The sequence below is a fragment of the Bufo bufo genome, chromosome 8 (assembly GCF_905171765.1).
Source record: "Bufo bufo chromosome 8, aBufBuf1.1, whole genome shotgun sequence".
In the NCBI taxonomy this organism is placed as follows: Eukaryota; Metazoa; Chordata; class Amphibia; order Anura; family Bufonidae; genus Bufo; species Bufo bufo.
The window spans coordinates 7,657,338-7,679,058 of NC_053396.1; the positions used below are offsets into that span (position 1 = coordinate 7,657,338).

The window sequence follows — 21,721 nt, forward strand, 5'->3', positions numbered from 1 at the left end:
GGCTACCAGGCTTCAGGATGTTCTTCCTGACATTGTACATGAGGAACAAGTAGGTTTTGTCCATGGCAGACAGGGGTCTGAAAACACGGTACGGCTTCTCCATCTGGTGAATTGGGCCAAGAGATCTTCTAAGCCTTTAGTCCTGGTGAGCACGGACGCGGAAAAAGCCTTCGACAGGGTCAGCTGGCTCTTTATGTCGCGGACCCTGTCGAAGTTTGGCCTCTTGGACCAGTTTATCAGTGCCGTCAACACCCTATATTCGGCCCCCTCTGCCATGGTCAAAGTCAATGGAGCATTATCCCCTTCATTTCGCATCACCAATGGGACAAGACAGGGGTGCCCCCTCTCTCCAGCACTATTCGTACTGGTTATGGAGACTCTTTTGTAAAATCAGATCGGAACCGGTTATTAGAGGCCTTCAGATTGGCCCACAAACTCATGTTACTGCAGCATTCGCGGATGACCTTTTAGTCATGACCTCCAACCCTACAGAGGCCTTGCCCAAATTGTTGAACACTTTTGAGGATTTTGGATTTGCATCCAATTTCAAAATAAATTATGGAAAATCCATGGCACTTAATATCTCTTGCCCCCAATCTGTAGTCAATAATCTTAAACGTACCACCCCATTTGCCTGGGCCTCCAGAGACATTACGTTTTTGGGGACGCATGTTTCGGCCAATATTCAAGACCTAGCTTCCCTTAACTATGTGCCGCTCTTGCAAAGTGTTCGCACCCATTTACAGAATTTGAAACTCCCGTTTGTTTCATGGATAGGAAGAAAGAATTATCTTAAAACTTTCATCCTCCTCAAATTTCTATACTTGCTGCAAGCCATACCTATATGGCTACCAAACTCATACTTTTCAGAGGTCCGCCGAGTGTTCACGCGCTTTCTCTGGAATGGCAAGTCACCACGCATTGCCTATTCTGTCCTTACAAGAGATTGGAAGTTCGGAGGCTTTGGGATGCCTAATGTAAAGTCATATTACACTGCTGTTCAGTTATGTAGATGTGTAGCTGCCCTGACCCGCAAATCTAGCTCCCTCTGCTCACGTCTCGAATCTGTACTGCTCACCAACCAAGACCAGCTTGCTTTATGGGGTGTTAGGCCCTTCTCAGCCAATCATTACGCCTCCTCCCCGGTTTGGAAGGGAATGCTACTAGAATGGTCTAAAATGGTCAAATCTCAGCTGTTTAGCTTTCCTAACCCATGTATGCCTCTCAAATTGTTGCAAAGCTATATTCATCCTTCTGTGTCAAGCCCCTCTGGGATTTGGTCTAGGCTCGCTGGCTTGTCCCTGCGGGATGTCCTTCTCCCAGATGGTAGTTTGCAATGGGACTTAATAATGGACCGCCCTGAAATTAAGACAGCTCCCTTTTTCCATCTGGCGGATTTTAAAAGGGATACCAAGTTGTGCGTTGGACCCTTAGCTAGTAGCGGCTCCCCTTCTTGGCTTGAGAAGAAGGTCCTGGCTCCTAGGCCCCCTCTTAGACCACTATCCCAGATGTATAAGGAAATGCTTTCCTCCTTACCACCGGAGCTCGGCTATGTGACTTCATGGGAACGAGAGCTTTCTGTGTCCCTGATGGAACCGGAGAGGGCCTTTGTTTTGGCCCATTCTCACGGCTTCGGTCGCTGTGTGAGAGTTCAGGAGAATTCTTTTAAGCTGCTAAGTAGATGGTATAAAACTCCTGAATTCTTACACAAACTGAACCCTGAAATACCTGAAACGTGCTGGAGGTGTGGCATAGAAACTGGTTCATTATCACATATTTGGTGGTTCTGCCATAAGATCCAGCCGTTTTGGAAGCTGATAGAATCAATGATCAATAGTGTTTGCAAAACCAAAGTTGTCTTGGACGCCAAACGTATCTTACTGTGGTGCCCTAATAGCACGCTAATTCCCGCCAAGAATAATCTCCCTACAATGCTGATCACAGCAGCTAGATTACTGGTCCCCTTTTTGTGGAAAACTGATTCCCCTCCAAATCTCAATATGTGGTCGGACAAGGTAGATCAAATCTACCGCTTTGAGGAACTGGCGCATTGGGAAACAAACTCACGCCACTGCTTCCTAAAGATATGGTCCCCGTGGAAGTTACATAGGAATTTTACATGATAGAGCAGGAATCCTCCCCTTCTCTGGTTTTCCCCCCCCTACCTACCCTACTGTCTCCCCCCTTACCCTTTCTTTCCTTTTGATGTATTTTTCTGATGAAGATGATAATCGCTGGTATTGTTTACACATGACTTGTATGCTGGATAACTATTTTGACTCTTAATGTTATGATACTGATGTCATGTGTAGGCGTGTGGCCTTGATTTCTTACCTCAATAAAAAGAAATATGGTTAAGAATATAACTACCATAATACTGCTCCTATGTACAAGAATATAACTACTATAATACTGCCTCCTATGTACAAGAATATAACTACTATAATACTGCCTCCTATGTACAAGAATATAACTACTATAATACTGCTCCTATGTACAAGAATATAACTACTATAATACTGCTCCTATGTACAAGAATATAACTACTATAATACTGCTCCTATGTACAAGAATATAACTACTATAATACTGCTACTATGTACATGAATATAACTACTATAATACTGCTCCTATGTACAAGAATATAACTACTATAATACTGCTCCTATGTACAAGAATATAACTACTATAATACTGCTCCTATGTACAAGTATATAACTACTATAATACTGCTCCTATGTACAATAATATAACTACTATAATACTGCCTCCTATGAACAAGAATATAACTACTATAATACTGCTCCTATGTACAAGAATATAACTACTATAATACTGCTTCTATGTACAGGAATATAACTACTATAATACTGCCTCCTATGTACAAGAATATAACTGCTATAATACTGCCTCCTATGTACAAGAATATAACTACTATAATACTGCTCCTATGTACAAGAATATAACTACTATAATACTGCTCCTATGTACAAGAATATAACTACTATAATACTGCTCCTATGTACAAGAATATAACTATTATAATACTGCTCCTATGTACAAGAATATAACTGCTATAATACTGCCCCTATGTACAAGAATATAACTACTATAATACTGCTCCTATGTACAAGAATATAACTACTATAATACTGATTGGTTTTCTTCTTGGTTTATAAACCACATGTTTTCTGACCATTTTTTCTGTTATCTTTTTTAGATACACCCAGTTTATTGAACATTTTCTGGACACAGCTGAGAAGTTTTTCATGACTGGACACCGGGTCACTTATTATATAATGACCGACCAGCCCGCTGCCGTCCCCAACATTACACTGGGTGAAAAGAGAAATCTGGTTGTTCTGGAGGTCCCAGCCTACAAAAGATGGCAGGACATCACCATGAGGAGGATGCAGATCATTCGAGACTACATCCATGATCGGTTCGTCAATGAGGTGGACTATCTGGTGTGTTTAGATGTGGACATGGAGTTTAAAGACCAGGTTGGGGTTGAGATCCTCAGTGATGTTTATGGCGTCATCCATCCGGGTTTTTTCACATCGTCTCGCAAGGAGTTCACCAATGAAAGGCGACCTCAGTCTGCAGGTTACATCCCTGAAGACGAGGGCGATTTCTATTACACGGGGTCCCATTTTGGGGGCACAGTGGAAGAGATCTACAAGTTGACCAATCATTGCCACCACGCCATGCTGGCCGATAAAGACATAAACATAGAAGCTCGTTGGCATGATGAAAGTTATCTCAACAGGTATTTCCTGTATTACAAACCCACCAAAGTCCTGTCTCCAGAGTATTCCTGGAACTACTACTACGGAGACCCAGCCGTGGTGGAGAAGAAGAGATTTATTGTTTTCCCTAAGGATTATGCCAAAGTACGTGACAACCCGTGACGCTCCACACAGCGGATTGGAGGTTGAGGGTTTTTATGCAATATCTCAAATTTTTCCATAGTCCTCATCCTCCCGCAGATTAGCTTGGATCTCTTTGTTCTTGAGTTCTCGTATCTCGAGAATCTTCCATGTTACTCCCCATGGATGATACTTGAAACTGATTGTGCCTGTACAGATCCTGCTGCCATTCCTATGAAGCTTATTACAATGGCCATGCGATGACTTGTAGAATAGTTTCTGAATTGAGACATTGTATTTACTATATTGACTTTCTTTTGTAAAATTTGTGTACATTTATTATTATTTTTTTTGCATGGCCACTCGTAATTTTTGTAAGTGTGATGCTGAGATATCACCCACACCAAGGAGCCCGAGCCAAAAAAAAAGGGTTTTCTGACTCTAAACAGTAACATTCAACTGGTTAAAAATGGTCAGTCCACCTTTACAATTTGGCGCCCCAGGTCAGCTGCGATCCTCAGCATTCACCGCTGTCATTTAAGAATCTTCTAGCAAAAAGTGACTGCAGCAACCAAGCTGAGCCAGCACTATGACTATGGTGGCAAATGTAGAGAATACACAGCCTTTTTAATGTTTTCTCGCATCTTTAAGCACACTCAGCCTGCAGGACCTGCCCCCATGAGCACGGCAAGGGGAGGGTGTTAAAAAATATGGATCCCAGCCATGTATCGCCTTCATAAACTGCAATCAATAGCAATCGTGCTGTGGTCTAATGGACACTGGCTCCCTATAAATCACCAGCCCATCATTATGTCTGGTTCTTAAAGGCATAGGTCTAAAAACTCTGTTTACTTCCAGGACTGATGGGCTTATACAAGTTGATTAAAATATGCACAATGTGCTGTAGTGATAAGCTCCTCCCTCTGGCCTGTTCTGTAATGCATTGATAATAAGCTCCTCCCTCTGGGCTGCTCTGTAGTGCTGTACTAAAAAGCTCCTCCCTCTGGGCTGTCCTGTAGTGCTGTGATAATAAGCTCCTCCCTCTGGCCTGTTCTGTAATGCATTGATAATAAGCTCCTGCCTCTGGGCTGTCCTGTAGTGCTGTGATAAAAAGCTCCTCCCTCTGGGCTGTCCTGTAGTGCTGTGATAAAAAGCTCCTCCCTCTGGGCTTTTCTGTAGTGCTGTACTAAAAAGCTCCTCCCTCTGGGCTGTCCTGTAGTGCTGTGATAATAAGCTCCTCCCTCTGGCCTGTTTTGAAATGCATTGATAATAAGCTCCTCTCTCTGGGCTGTCCTGTAGTGCAGTGATAATAAGTAGTGTTGATCGAGCACCAAAGTGCTCTGGTGCTCCGGTCGAATACCTTGGGAAGTCAATGGGAGAACCCGAGCATTAAACCACTCTGAAGAGGGGAGGGTGTCTGGTTCATAGGAAAAGGTCAGACATTGATGGAAACACCACCGAAGTGGTTCGGGAACAGCATGGGGAGGATGTCTGGATGCATCTTGGACTCCCAGGTCGCTGCTGGGAACGATGTTGTCCGAGTAGTACGCCACTTTTACAGACTGACAATAATACGCACAAAACCGAAGATAAAATCGATTTTACAGGAAAAATTGTTAGGAAACATTCTTTCCTATATATTTACTTGTATATAAAGTACAAGTGCTGCTAAAAATTACAAGGAAGAGGCACTCCAATACACCCTTTATTACACATAAAGGAGGGCATCATACACCCTTGAAAAATTATGATTGATGGCCTGCTGGTGACCCTCTAAAACATTAGGAGCAAGGGCCTGCTGGTGACCCTCTAAAACGTTACAGGCGAGGGCCTGCTGGTGACCCTCTAAAACGTTACAGGCGAGGGCCTGCTACAGATCTGACCATCTAAAACATTAGGGGTGAGGATCTGCTGCAGAGCTGACTCTCTAAAACTTTAAGGGCGAGTGCCTGCTGCTGAGATGACCATTGAAAAAATTATGGGCGAGTGCCTGCTGCTTAGCTAACCATTAAAAAAATTATGGGCGAGGGCTTGCTGTTGAGCTGACCCTGTAAAACATTTAGGGGCGAGGGCCTGCTGGTGAGCTGACCCTCAAAAACATTAAATGCGAGGGTCTGCAGGGGAGCTGACCCTCTAAAAGATTGTAGGTGAGGGCCTGCTGATGAGCTGACCCAGTAAAACATTATGGGCGAGGGCCTGCTGATGAGCTGACCATCTAAAACATTATATGCGAGGGCCTGCTGGTGAGCTGACCCTCGAAAAGATTGTAGGTGAGGGCCTGCTGGTGAGCTGACCCTGTAAAACATTATGGTTGAGGGCCTGCTGGTGAGCTGATTCTCAAAAACATCATATGTGAGGGCCTGCTGGTGAGCTGACCCTCTGAAAGATTGTAGGTGAGGGCCTGCTGGTGAGCTGACCCTCTAAAAGATTGTAGACGAGGGCCTGCTTTTGAGCTGACCCTGTAAAACATTATGGTTGAGGGCCTGCTGGTGAGCTGATTCTCAAAAACATCATATGTGAGGGCCTGCTGGTGAGCTGACCCTCTGAAAGATTGTAGGTGAGGGCCTGCTGGTGAGCTGACCCTCTAAAAGATTGTAGACGAGGGCCTGCTTTTGAGCTGACCCTGTAAAACATTATAGTTGAGGGCCTGCTGGTGAGCTGACCCTCTAAAACAGGGGTGGCCAACCTTACAGACACAAAGAGTCAGAAAAAAAACAAAAAAACTTATGACTACCAGGAGCCACAAGCTATACATCGCGTGGTTGTGATTTTTTTTTTCTGTTATGGCTTTAAACGCATATGAAATATTTTTTAATATTTAAATACAAAGTAGTTTACACTTTTTTGGGCATAGCGATATGTAATATGTTTATTTTTTATTGTTTGTAAATTTTATATGTAAAATTGGGAAAGGGAGCTATTTAAACTTTTAGTATTTTGGTGTTGTTTTTTTTATTTTTTTATTTACTATTAACCCCCTTAGGGGCTAGAACCCTTGTCCTATTCACCCTAATAGAGCTCTGTTAGGTTGAATAGGACTTTACACTCTCCCTGCTGCTCTGTGCATAGTGTTACCATGGCAGCCAGGGCTTCAGTAGCGTCCTGGCTGCCATGGTAACAGATCGGAGCCCCAGGATTACACTGCTGGGGCTCCGATCGAAACTGCCACCAATGAAGAGGGGGGAGGGGACCCTGTGGCCACTGCCACCAATGATACTAATACTTGGGGGGGCACTGCGCCACCAATAGTTAGAATTTATAACACTAGGGGGGCACTGCGCCACCAATGAATGTAATTAACACATTAATTCAATTATAGGAAGCAGCGTGTGCCGGCGGCGGTATCAAATACCCGGCCTCAATAAAAGGGCATGCGATCCGCCGAACCGTGGCAATTAACCCCCCAGGTGCGGCACCTGAGGGGTTAATTGCCGCGGTTCGGCGGATGGCATGCCCTGTTATTAAGGCCGGGTATGTGATACCTCCACCGGCACACGCTGCTTCCTATACTTGAGTTAATTACATTCATTGGTGGTGCAGTGGCCACAGCCGCTCCCCTTCTCCTCCCTGCTATCTCCCCATTGGTGGCATCGGCATCACAGTGGAGAGGAAGGGACTCCCTCCTTCTCCACTGTGCTAGTGAAGAAAACATGGTAGGCGCTGAAAGCGGAACATGCCATGTTCTCTATTAGGCTGCGCAGCTGCTTCCCATCTCCACTGCAAGAGCCGCACTTGAAGCGGCAAAGAGCCGCATGTGGCTCGAGAGCCGTGGGTTGGCCACCCCTGCTCTATAACATTATATGCAAGGGCCTGCAGGTGAGTTGACTCTCTAAAACATATGCGAGGCCCTGCAGGTGAGCTGACCCTCTAAAAAATTGTAGGTGAGAGCCTGCAAGTGAGCTTACCATCTAAAACATTACATACGAGGGCCTGCAGGTGAGCTGGCCCTCTAAAAGATTGTAGGTGAGGGCCTGCTGGAGAGATGACTCTCCAAAAGATTGTAGGTGAGGGCCTGCTGGTGAGCTGACCCTCTAAAACATTATATGCTAGGGCCTGCAGGTGAGCTGACCCTCTAAAACATTACATGTGAGGGCCTGCAGGTGAGTTGGTCCTCTAAAAGATTGTAGGTGAGGGCCTGCTGGTGAGCTGACCCTATAAAACATTATATGCGAGGGCCTTTAGGTGAACTGACCCTCGAAAAGATTGTAGGTGAGGGCCTGATGGTGAGCTGACCCTCTACAACATTAGGAGCGAGAGAAGACTAATAAGTATGTTGATATGATGTACAAGAATATAACTTCTATAATACTGCTCCTATGTAGAAAAATATACCTACTCTAATACTACCTCTTATGTACAAGAATATACTATAATACTGCTCCTATGTACAAGAATATAACTACTGTAACCGAGCACCCAAGCACAATGGAAGTCATTGGGAGAACCCGAGCATTAAACCAGGCACCCCCCGCTCTGAAGAGGGGAGGGTGTCTGGTTCATAGGAAAAGGTCAGACGTTGATGGAAACACCACCGAAATGGTTCGGGAACAGCATGGGGAGGATGTCTGGATGCATCTTGGACTCCCAGGTCGCTGCTGGGAACGATGTTGTCCGAGTAGTACGCCACTTTTACATACGCCACTTTTACAGACTGACAATAATACGTACAAAACCGAAGATAACATCGATTTTAGAGGAAAAATTGTTAGAAAACATTCTTTCTTGTATATTTACTTGTATATAAAGTGCAAGGGCTGCCAAAAATTACAAGGAAGAGGCACTCCAATACACCCTTTATTACACTTAAAGGAGGGCATTATACAGCCTTGAAAAATTATGATTGATGGCCTGCTGGTGACCCTCAAAAACATTAGGAGCAAGGGCCTGCTGGTGACCCTCTAAAACGTTACGGGCGAGGGCCTGCTACTGATCTGACCATCTAAAACATTAGGGGTGAGGCTCTGCTGCATAGCTGACTCTCTAAAACATTAGGGGTGAGTGCCTGCTTCTGAGCTGACCATTGAAAAAATTATGGGCGAGGGCTTGCTGGTGAGCTGACGCTGTAAAACATGGGCGAGGGCCTGCTGGTGAGCTGACCCTCAGAAACATTATATGCAAAAGCCTGCAGGGAAGCTGACCGTCTAAAAGATTGTAGGTGAAGGCCTGCTGGTGAGCTGACCCTGTAAAACATTATGGTTGAGGGCCTGCAGGTGAGCTGACCCTCAAAAACATTATATGCGAGAGCCTGCAGGTGAGCTGACCCTCTGAAAGATTGTAGGTGAGGGCCTGCTGGTGAGCTGACCCTCTAAAAGATTGTAGGTGAGGGCCTGCAGGTGAGCTGACCCTCTGAAAGATTGTAAGTGAGGGCCTGCTGGTGAGCTGACCCTGTAAAACATTATGGTTGAGGGCCTGCTGGTGAGCTGACCCTCCACAAGATTGTAGGTGAGAGCCTGCTGGTGAGCTGACCCTGTAAAAAATTACGGTTGAGGGCCTGCTGGTGAGCTGATCCTCAAAAAAATTATATGCGAGGGCCTGCTGGTAAGCTGACCCTCTAAAACATTATATGCGAGGGTCTGCAGGTGAGCTGGCCCTTTAAATGATTGTAGGTGAGGGTTTGCTGGTGAGCTGACCCTCTAAAACATTATATGCGAGGGCCTGCAGGTGAGATGACCCTCGAAAAGATTGTAGGTGAGGGCCTGCTGGTGAGCTGACCATCTAAAACATTAAATACGATGGCCTGCAGGTGAGCTGGCCCTCTAAAAGATTGTAGGTGAGGGCCTGCTGGTGAGCTGACCCTCTAAATGATTGTAGGTGAGGGCCTGCTTTTAAGCTGACCCTGTAAAACATTATGGTTGAGCTCCTGCTGGTGAGCTGACCTTCTAAAACATTACATGCGAGGGCCTGCAGGTGAGCTGGCCCTTTAAAAGATTGTAGGTGAGGGCCTGCTGGTGAGCTGACCCTCTAAAACATTATATGCGAGGGCCTGCAGGTGAGCTGACCCTCTACAACATTAGGAGCGAGGGAAGACTAATAAGCATGTTGATATGACTAAAGAGGAGGAGGAGATCGAGAAAAGAGTATTACACTCACCGGTAATCCGGTTTCCTGGAAGTCTCCATGACACCAAGTCCTGAGATTGACTTCCTTCTGATTGGACAGGAAAAACACAGAGAGGTTAAAAACCCCACCCCCTCCTCACATCACCAGTGTATTTTAACGAAGAACCCCAGGATGAAAGGATAATAGCTAATAGCAGAAAAAGGGTGGGATGTATGTGGTGTCATGGAGACTTCCAGGAAACCGGATTACCGGTGAGTGTAATACTCTTTTCCCCAGTCGTCTCCATGACACCAAGTCCTAAGAAATATCAAAGATACTATTAGGGGGGGACAACAGCAGAAAGGACTTTATGTCCAAATCTTAGGTCATCATTGGCAAAAATATCTAATCTGTAGTGTTTCGTAAAGGTATGGACTCTTTTCCAGGTCGCTGCCCTGCAAATTTGTTGTAATGAGGCTGAAGCTTTTTCCGCCCAGGAGGCTGCCATGCCTCTTGTTGAATGTGCTTTTAGAGAAGCAGGGGTATCTTTCCCTTGGGCTTTATATGCTGCGGAGATGGCGAGTCTTATCCATCTAGAGATGGAACTTTTTGCTGCTTTTTTCCCCTTGTTGGGACCTGAAAACTGGACAAAAAGATTTTTGTCTACTCTCCATTGTCTAGTAACTTCCAGGTATTTTAGGACCGCTCTCCGAACATCTAATGTGTGGTAGGAGATTTCTTGTTCATTTTTTGGATTGTCACAAAACGAAGGAAGAACAATGTCTTGTGACCTATGGAAGGTCGAAACCACCTTTGGGAGAAATGCCGGATCCAATTTGAGAACTAATTTGTCCTGGAACACTGAAAAAAACGGTTCTTGGATGGACAAGGCCTGTAGCTCACAGACTCTTCTGGCAGATGTTATTGCCACCAGGAAAATAGTTTTGACAGTAAGCCATTTGATGTTGATAGTGTCCAAAGGTTCAAACGGATCGGAGGTTAGGCCTGCCAGTACCGTATTGAGATTCCATGGGGCTACCATGTTTTTAATCGTAGGTCTGATCCTATCTGCTGCCTTAAGGAATCTAGTTATCCAAGAATGCTCTGTTAGCTTGGTATTATATAGGGCTCCTAGAGCAGATACCTGGACCCTAAGGGTATTAGGGGATAGCCCTAAATCTAGGCCTTCCAGAAGGAATTCCAGTATTAGTGGGATTTTGTCCGTGATCTGGTCGAAGGAGTTTCCTGACCATTCGGCAAATTTCCCCCATATTTTTAAGTACTTGTCGTTCGCGCTTTGTTTCCTACTCATGAGTAAAGTGTTCACTACTTTCTTGGATAACCCTAACATTAATAAGTTGGATTCTTCAGAATCCAGGCTGTTAATTTTAGTATTTTTAGCTCTGGGTGAGTAATAGGCCCCTGACTTAGAAGATCCGGCCTCAGCGGTAGAAGGAGAGGGGCTTCTATGCTGAGGGCTTTTAACAGCGAGAACCAACTTCTCTTGGGCCAAGAGGGAGTTATCAGAATTAGCGTGCAATTCTCTTTCTGAAATTTCTGCAGTACTCTGGGGATAAGTGGAAACGGAGGGAACGCGTAAACTAAATTTGTTGACCAATTTTGGTTGAAGGCGTCTACTGCCAGAGGATGATCCCTGGGGTTGAGGGAGAAGAATTGATTTAACTGACGATTCTTCCTGGATGCAAACAGGTCCACTGTCGGTCTGCCCCATTTCTTTGTAATTAGATGGAAGGTTTCAGGGCTAACCTCCATTCTTCAGGGTCTAATGTGTGGCGACTCAGGTAATCGGCCTGAATGTTTAAAGACCCCTTCAGGTGTACCGCTGCAAGAGACTGTATGTTCTCCTCTGCCCAGGAGAATATTTTGTTTGCTAGGTCCTGCAGTGGATGATATCTTGTGCCTCCCTGGTGCTGGAAGAAGGCCACTGCTGTAGCATTGTCCGAATATATTAGGACGTGACGACCCACTGACAACCGACTTGTGTGTTTTAGTGCCTCCCAAATTGCCCTCAGTTCTTTGAAATTTGAGGATTGACGTTTTACTTAGTTCTTCCATATTCTCTGGTAGGAGTTTCTCTGGACTACCGCTCCCCAACCCTGGAGGCTTGCGTCCGTCGTGATTACTAGGGGTAGTTCTTGTGCCCAAAATATCCCATTCTTTAGGTTGGTTTCGTTGAGCCACCAATTCAGTGACTTTTTTACTTTTGGATCTAAGAATATTAGTTTCTCTAGAGTCAATTGTGATCTGTTCCACTGGGCTAGAATGAATTTTTGGAGTGGCCTTAGATGAAACTGTGCCCAGGCCACTGCTGGGATGCATGCTGAAAGACTTTCTAATACTTTCATGGCTTGCCGGACGGAACAGAATTTCTCTTTCCTAAAATTCCTCAAAGTTATTTGAAGTTTCCTTATTTTTTGAGGTGGAAGAAAGGATCTTTGGGAAACTGTGTTTAAAGTTATACCCAAAAAAATCTTCTGTCTGTCCGGAATTAAATCTGATTTTTCCCAATTGATTATCCAACCTAGGCCCTGTAGATGGTCCAGGACTAACCTGAGATGGATTTCTAGGGTAGCTATGTTGTCTGCCACTACTAACAGGTCGTCCAGATAAGGGATCACACAGATTGCCTTTTGTCTCAGGTTTGCTATGGCTTCCGCCATTACCTTTGTAAACACTCTTGGGGCTGAAGAGAATTCCAAAGGGGAGACACTTGAACTGAAAGTGTTGAATGCGTCCCTTTAGTTCTATCGCAAACCTTAGGAACTTTCTTGATGACGTGTATTGGGACATGATAGCAGGCATCTCTTAGGTCTATAGTGGCCATCACTGCATCCTTTTTCAACAGCTTCACTGCCGACTTTAGGGTTTCCATTTTGAATTTTTGGTATCTCACATATTTGTTTAGGTATTTTAAATTTATTATCATGGTTTTTTTTATAATAAAGAGACGGGAATAGAATCCCATTCCTATCTGATTTTCTGGGACGGGTTCTATTGCGGCCAAGCTTAATAAGTTTTTGATGTCGTCTTTTAAGGTACCAACTTGACATGGGGGAAGGGTAGTGACGACAAATTTCTGTGGAGGGGGAGAAAGTAGTTCTATTATGTAGCCCTCTTCTATAATATTTAGTATCCATGCACTGCTTGTTATGTGCGCCCAAGATTTTTGGAAGGAGCTGAGTCTTCCCCCCACTGGTATGGCGTCATTGCTTGGTGTTGGAGGTGGAGGTTTCTGCTCTATTTGGGTTGAAGAGGAAATTCCTTCCCCTACCTCCCTTCGCATAGCTCCACCTACCGGTCTTTCCTTTATCTCTCTTATTTTCAGGCTGAAAATATCGGTCACGAAAAGGGCTGCCTTTTTTGTTTGTACCTTTCCTCTGGGAAACCCCTTTTTTCATTGGTCGCATTCTCTAGAATTTTATCTAGGTCTTCTCCAAAGACATACTGACCGTGGAAAGGGAGCGCGATTAATTTATTTTTAGACGTGATGTCTCCGGACCATGCTTTAGGCCATAACGCCCGTCTCGCTGTATTGGATAGAACAGCTGTTCGGGCAGACAGTTTAACTGTTTCTGCTGCTGCGTCTGCTAGAAAAGAAGTTCCCATCTTTAACAGAGGCAAGCTCTCCAAAATTTGGTCCAGAGGTGTCTTATTGACTAGATGTATCTCCAATTGTTCTAGCCATAAGTTTAGCGTTCTGGCTACACAAGTTGAGGCGACACCTGGTTTGAGAAGGGCCGCCGTTGTCTCCCAGGTCTTTCTTAAGAGACTCTCCGCTTTCCTATCTAGAGGATCTTTCAGCTGTGCTGAGTCCTCAAAGGGTAGAGCCGTATGTTTTGCCACCTTGGCTACTGGTGCGTCTACTTTAGGTATAGTCTCCCAGTCAGTGCAGTCCTCTGGGCTAAACGGGTAGCGCCTTTTAATTCCCCTTGGAATAAAGGATCCCTTGTCTGGTTTCTCCCACTCAGAACGTATCCATTTCTGGACACTATCTAGTACTGGAAAAACTGCTTTTCTCCTTTCTCCTAATCCCCCAAAAATTTATTGTTGGGTTGATTTAGGCGTTTTTGGCATCTCCATCTGAATGGTAGCCCTAATGGCCCTGATAAGCTCATCGATGTCTTCTGAATTAAACAAAAAAACGTTTGTATTCACCCTCCTCGTCCGAGTATGCGGGGTGTTTTTGTACCGACTCGGAGTCTGAAACCGCCAGTCCCTCAGAATCCGAATCCACATTAAGTGACCGATTACTGCGGGTGTCTTGAGGAGGAGTAATTATTGGGGGAGTTGGTTCCTTAGCCGATAAGGCCAGCTGAACCTCCTCTTTAACTACTTTCCTAATATCATCAATCAGGCTGGAAGATTCAGATTTGACGACACTGGCCGTACATTCTTTACACAGGGGTTTAGATCCTGTGTTAGACAGACGTTTACAGCAGATACCACATTTCCTATTCTTTTTAGTGGTAGTAGCCGAATCTTTTTCTCCCTGAAAGGTAAGGGAGGAAAGGATGAGCAGACCGAACCAGCAATACGTAACATGTGCCTGAGAGCAGGCTACTCACAGTCCCTGGATTTGATGCAGGCTCGGTTCCAGAGCCCGGCGTGAGGGGGGTACTCATCTCGACTCCCGACCGCTTCTAGGGGTGCACCTCGAAAAGAGGAAGCCGCGCTATGCAGGGCGCCATTCTACAGAACCTGTGGTGTTTTATAGTGTCCTACACCTTCCAGGACCTGTGGCGCATGATGATGACGTCAGGACACTTGCTCTGCCCCCGGCGTCTGACATCACCCGCCTGCCGGCCGGAAGGGACACGTCTCAGTGCCGATCTGCCGATCCGCCGTATCTTCATTTTCCCCCCTGCATTAAGCCCTCCTGGGCCGCCGCAGAGGGAATCTTCGCAGGGGGCATACCGTTATGCGCCCGAGCCCAGGCCTAACCATAGGGAGGAGGGAGAGCTGCCCTGCAGATCCGACCTCGGCCTGAAGGAAAAAGAACCAGGTGAGCCCCTTAGAGCTCCATGAAGCTCTCCTGCTTTCTATCCTGATGGGACAGGAAAAACACTGGTGATGTGAGGAGGGGGTGGGGGTTTTAACCTCTCTGTGTTTTTACTGTCCAATCAGAAGGAAGTCAATCTCAGCACTTGGTGTCATGGAGACAACTGGGGAAAAGGAAGAGGAAGATTGAACCATATACCCTTTTTTGTGGTGGAAGGGTACATGGGAATACAGTGTATTCAGTACATTTTACTAAAAAAACATTTAAAGTGCCTTTATGTTCAGCCGCTTTCCTCAGGCCTTTTTAATTTTGATAAGAGTCAACCTGTCAGCATTTTCAGTTGACAGGCGGATGCGCTTATCAGTTATTATGCCCCCAGCAGCACTAAAGATCCGCTCTGACAAAACGCTGGCTGCAGGACAGGCCAGCACCTCCAAGGCATAGAGCGCCAGTTCGTGCCACGTGTCCAGCTTGGACACCCAGTAGTTGTAAGGCACAGAGGGATCATTGAGGATGCTGATACGGTCTGCTACGTACTCCTTCACCATCTTCCAAAATGTTTCCCTCCTTGTGACACTAAGCTGCACATCAGGGTGAGGGTGCTGGCGGGGTGTCATGAAACTGTCCTAGGCTTTGGAGAGTGTTGCCCTGCCTCTGTTGGAACTGCTGTGTGTTCCCCTCGTCTCCCCTCCTCGGTTGCCCAAGGAACTACGAACTCTACCGCCAGCGTTGTCAGCTGGAAAATTTTGGAGCAATTTTTCGCCAAGGACCTTCTGGTATTGCACCATTTTGCTCGTTCTCTTCACCACAGGAATGAAAGATGAGAAGTTTCCTTTGTAGCGGAGGTCGAGAAGGGTGAACAACCAGTAATCAGTGTTGTCCAAAATGCGTAAAACGGGAAAGGCAGCCCAGCATAAAGTCAGCCATGTGTGCCATAGTCCCAACAGGCAAGACTTCGCTGTCGTCATAAGGAGGATGACTCTCAATCTCCTCATCCTCCCCTTCTGCCCATCCACGTGGAACAGCTGGAATTAAACTTCCATGGGTACCACCCTCTGTAGCGGAGGTAACCGTCTCCTGCTCCTCCTCCTCCTTCTCATCATCATCCAATTTGCGCTGAGAAGACGAACTGAGGGTGGTCTGGATATCAGCCTGTGTAATGTCTTCCCCCATTTCTACCTCTTCCAAATGCAAAGCGTCTGCCCTAATTGTGAGCAGCGAGCTTTTGAGTAGACACAGAAGTAGGTTGGTGACGCAGGACAGACATCCATGCCCATTCCTCGCTTGTGAAGAGTGGAAGCTGACTGGAAAGGCGACGACCATGTTGCAGCTGGTATTCCACTACTGCCCTCTGCTGCTCACAAAGTCTGGCCAACATGTGTAACATAGAGCTCAAGCGTGTGCTCACATCGCACAACAGTCGGTGAGCTGGCAATTGTAAGCGCTGCTGTAGCGTTGACAGACCGGCGGAAGCTGTCGATGACTTGCGGAAATGGGCACACGGCGCGCCTTCACTAGTAGCTCAGGCAAATTGGGGTAGGTTTTGAGAAACCGCTGAACCACCTAGTTGAAGACGTGGGCTAGGCATGGGATGTGTGTGAGCTTGCCGAGCTCCAAAGCCGCCACCAAGTTACGGCCATTATCAGACACAACCATGCCTGGTTGTAGGTTGAGTGGCGAGAGCCACAGCTCAGTCTGGTCTCTAATCCCCTGCCACAGCTCTGCGACGGTGTGCTGTTTGTCACCTAAGCAGATCAGCTTAAGCACAGCCTGTTGACGCACCCCCACTGCAGTGCTACACTGCTTCCAGCTACCGACTGATGGCTGACTAGTGCTGCAAGAGGATAATTCTGAGGTGGAAGTGGGGGAGGAGGAGAAGTGGTTGGAGCCACTAACGTAGGTGGTGGCGGAAACCCTGATGGAAGTAGGGCCCGCAATCTTTACGTCGGTAGCACCTGTGCCATCCCAGGGTACAACTCGCTCCCGGCCTCCACAACGTTCACCCAGTGTGCCTTCAGGGAAATGTAGCGTCCCTGGCCGAAAGCACTTGTCCATGTGTCAGTGGTTAATTGGACCTTCCCAGTAACTGCATTGGTCAGGGCACGGGTGATGTTACGGGACACATGCTGCGGTAAGGACATTTGTATGCTGCGCTGGGATATGGAAGTGGATGTGCTAGCTGATGGTGCTTGCGAAGGTCCAGGTGCAGGGCGGGAGGCATCCGGGCCTACGCCTTCGACAGGGGATTGGCCAGCACATAACACATGTTATTGTGGACCCAGGCGTTCGGCCCACCTATTACAGTGCTTTAATGCCATGTGGTGGATCATGCTGGTGTTGGTGAGGTTGCTAGTGTTCACACCCCTGCTCATTTTTGTATGGAACAGGTTTCAAATTACAATTCTTTTGTCGTCTGCACTTTCCTCAAAAAGCGCCATACTGCAGAACACCTACCCCTTACCAAGGGAGATTTCCGCAAGGATGTGCTCCGGGGAACAGTTGCAGGTCTGTTTGGTGTGGCCCGCCTTCTCCCTTTTGCCACCCCACTGCCTTTTCCAGCCTGTTGCGGTGCTGTGGTTCCCTCCTGCTCTGTACTGCTGTCCTCGCTCGGCTTGCCACCTTCCCAGGTTGGGTCAGTGATTTCATCGTCCACCACCTCCTCTTCCACTTCCTCACTCTGCTCATCCTCCTGCCTTGTTGACCTAACAACAACCTCAGTTATTGACAACTGTGTCTCATCCTCATTATCAACCTCTTGAGACACTAATTGCCGTTCCCCACTGTCTTCTTCTTGTGACTGTGGACAGCGGCGTACCGCCCATATAGGCAGATCACGCAGCTGCTATGGGGCCCGTGGCAGGGGGAAGCCCGAAGCACATGGAAGGCTCCGTCCCCTACATCTGTATTATAGTTATATCGGGCATTGAGGCGGCCCACTTGTCTTCCGTCCCGGGCCCTGCTTTCCCTCTGTTCAGGTAGGTGTGCAGGCCCCTTCATCCTTCCTCCCCTGAGGGGTTAAAAATAATAATAAAAACTCACCTCATCCACTTGATCGCAGCCGGCATCCTCTTCTTTCTTCTTTCTGCAGGACCTGCAAAAGGACCTGCGATGATGTCATCGCGCTCACCATGTGGTGAGCGCAGTGACGTCACCGCAGGTCCTGCTGAATGAACATATAAGGTCCTAACTCGCGTCCTGCTCTAAGCGTTTCTCTGCTGGACATAAGCCAGCAGTTCCTCAGGAGTCAAGCGCGGAGAAAAGAGCACCAAACAAACAATAATGGATGCTGCACACTGCTGATATTGAGCGTACAGCGAGACGGCCATCATAGTGCCGGAGGCTACGCATCGCTGTACACTCAATATCAGCAACGTGCAGCATCCATTGTTTGTTTGTTTGGTGCTCTTTTCCCCGCGCTTGACTCATGAGGAACTGTTGGCTTATGTCCAGCAGAAAAACGCGTCGAGCAGGACGCGAGTTAGGGAATCAGTTTATCTGTGGCCAGCCTCAAAGGGGGGTATACGGATTGTTAAGCAGGTGGCACCTCTTTGTGTAGCACACCTCAAAGCCGGGACCCCCGTGAGCCGTATGTTAGGCTCAGGGGATTACTGAATGCGAATAGCAGTGGTGCTATATCTCAATAAGGCGACCTGACATCCCCACCTCCAACAAATGGGGGACAGTGTCTGGATATATATCACTGAGCTATAGCGCTATAGCTGTATGCTGCACAGTATCCAGAGCTTGGTGAAAGGCCCCATCTAGATATAGTCACTATTGGCAGCTAGCCACATTTTAATTAGTAATAACTAGTAAAGTTTTTTGTTTTCATTTTATACCTGAGCTCTATAGATTTATAATAGTTAATTTGTCCTCAAGACTATAGATGCAAACCTTTATGTGACACACAGAGTTAATTATTATTTTTAACCCCTCAATGGCAATTTGTTTTAGCAGGCACAGTTCATAAGGGGGCCTGTTGGCACACAGAAGAGCAGACACAGTTCATAAGGCAAGGGGGGCTATGGTGGCACTGGTATACTATTGTGCTATCACCACCATATCCCCCTCCCTCCCCATGAGCTGTGCCTGTGTGCTGCTTATAGTGGACAGTGCCCTCAGACAATGAATGGGGCCAATCGGAAGCGTTTTTTCCCCAGGTATTGAGACCCTATGACGGATCTCAATACCGGAAAATAGAAACGCAAAAGTGTGAAAGTAGCCTAATACATACCCCGCTCCCCGGCACATGCGTCGCTCCTAATGCCTAGACGGCTGCCACTGCTGGGGGTATGGCAGGGGAGGAGGCAGGGCAGGTGGTGGGATTGGCCAGTGGTGCAGAGTTAGTGGGGCCCCATTGGGATTCTTGCTATGGCCCAATGATTTCTATGTACGTCCCTGACTGTGGATGCTCAAGAGTTTGGGAATCAGGGCACAAGATCTCCTAATGTACCTCTTCAAGCGGGATTAGCGAGAGGCCCAAATGAAGGAATGGAGATGAAAAGAGCTCCTCGGAATATCCGAGTGTGGGATCGCTTGTTTGCCAAGACTCTCCATGGTGGGAGGAAGGAGGATCAGGGTGAGGATTCTGTTGACCAGACTCTTGGCTACTGAGACTGGACTTTGTGGAAGACGGGGTGGTGCTTAACCAACTGGAAGCATTATCTGCTGCAATCCAACCGACCACCTGGTTGCACTGGTCTGACTTCGAGAGTGGTGTCCTGCGCCGCCCTGCAAACTGGGACATGAAACTAGGTATCGTGGATGAGTGTGTTTCTTGTGCTCTGGCAGCAGGCACAGTTTCACCGCGCCCAGGGCCACTGGATGTCACAGATATTTTTATGCTGCGCACATGTTACACAGGAGATGTGGCGCAGATAATGTCGTTGTCTGCAGTGGCCTAACTATTGCACGCTATTTAGCGCAATAGTTATATATTGCTGCCACACAGAACAATAGTCCTTAAAAGGACTTTTGGGTCTCTGACAAGTTTTTCAACTTCCAAAAAAAAAAGTTTTAACTCAACAACAACAACGAAACATTTGTAAAGCGCTTTTCTCCCGTAGGACTCAGAGCACATAAGCTTGTCTCAGATCGGTACATAGTGATGTGTACAGGGGGAAAAAGTTATGTGATGGTAAATGCCAGGCTAAACAGGTGGCTTTTTAGTTTTGATTTAAATGTGTCCAGGGTTGGAGCTGTCTTGATTGTGTTTGGCAAAGGTTTCTACTTGAATTCTGGATGTGGTCAAGTTATTGGATCCTTTTGATCTGAGGTTGTGTGAGGTGTGACGTGGATGCAACAACACCTTCAGGTATCCAGGGCCTAGGTCGTGTAGGGATTTGAATGTTAGCATGCCAATTTTGGAAAGGATTCTCTATTTTATGGGTAACCAGTGTAGTGAGCGGAGGATTGGTGTTATGTGACGGTGGCGGGTTTGTTTTTTAACAGTCTGGCGGCAGCATTCTGTACTAGCTGCAGGCGGTGTAGATCTTTATTAGGAAGGCCTACATAGAGGGCATTGCAATAGTTCAGCCGTGATGTGATGAAGGCGTGAACTAGGGTTGGAAGATCTTCTGAAGGAATGAGATGCTTAATTTTTGCAATATTGCTTAGGTGAAAAAAGGAGTGTTTCACCACAGCTGAAATTTGGCTCCTGAGATTTAACTCCTCATCCATCAGCAAACCCAAGCTGCGTGCAGTGTTGGAGCTAGGAAGGTCTGAGTTCCCTGCCCTCAGTGCTGTTGACTTTGTCTGGAGCGGTTTTGCTGTTAGACGCTGGCCTCCGATGACAAGAACCTCTGTTTTGTCAGCCTTTAGTTTAAGCCAGTTTCCATTCATCCACTCATGTGTTTATTTTTGGGATTGGGTCTGTCATATCGGGTTTGAATGACATATATAGCTGGGTGTCATCAGCAGAGCAGTGGTATGTTTAGACTGTGTTTTTGGATGATTTTCCCGAGTGGCAGCATGTATATGGTAAGCAACAAAGGGGATAGGACTGAGCCCTGGGGCACACCGTATTTTAGTGGTACAGGGTTGGACTGGAAAGGCCCCAAGGCTACCCTTTGAGTTCGGCCAGCCAGGAAGGAGGAGAACCATTGGAAGACTAAACCATCAATGCCACAGTAACTCTTGCAGTTTGTTGAGCAAGATTTCATGATCAATTGTATCAAAAGCCGCTGAGAGATCAAGCAGTACCAGGATGGAACACTCGCCTCTGTCTCCGGCCATGAGCAGGTCATTGCAAATCCGGACAAGAGCTGTTTCACAGCTGTGGTGCTTCTTGAAGCCAGATTGTAGGGGGTCAAAGATGTTGTTCATTGAGAGCCTGGCTTTAAGTTGGAGATATGCAGCCTTCTCAATAACTTTTCCCAAAAAGGGAAGGTTGGAGACCGGTCTGTAGTTGCTCGGAATATCCGGATCTAGGGATGGTTTCTGATGATTGCTTCTTTCAGACAGGTAGGAAACTTCCCCGCTTGCAAGGAGCAGTTGACTATCTTATGGAATGATGGCATGAACAGATCAGGGCATTTCAACATGAACTGTGTGGGGCCAGGGTCCAGGTCGCAGGTAGTCTGGCAAAGGTTTAGAAGGATGTTTGAGATGGCTTCTTCGGTAATTACCTTAAAGTCAGACCATGGCAGTAGGTTGTTGTGGCATCCATTATGAGGCTCTGCATAGGTTTTCGGTGTTGTAGATTTGATAGCAGACCGAATAGATGAGACTTTGTGAAGAAGAGGGCAAATTTCTCACATAGGTCCTTAGAGGATGTGATGTTGGGATTCCGGCA

General features: G+C 46.7%; 1 protein-coding gene and 1 long non-coding RNA gene across 2 annotated transcripts in view; one reads left to right on the forward strand and one right to left on the reverse strand.

The window, feature by feature from the left end:
• Window positions 1–4,209, forward strand: part of LOC120977361 (histo-blood group ABO system transferase-like) — a 127,236-nt gene extending 123,027 nt beyond the window's left edge. Inside the window, exon 6 of the mRNA XM_040405286.1 lies at window positions 3,221–4,209. Within this exon, the coding sequence (XP_040261220.1) occupies window positions 3,221–3,911 (691 nt within the window). The 3' untranslated portion in view covers window positions 3,912–4,209. The remainder of the gene's footprint in view (window positions 1–3,220) is intronic.
• The window catches only part of LOC120977365, a 102,057-nt gene that overhangs the window by 12,685 nt on the left and 67,651 nt on the right, over window positions 1–21,721 (reverse strand). The window lies entirely within an intron of this gene.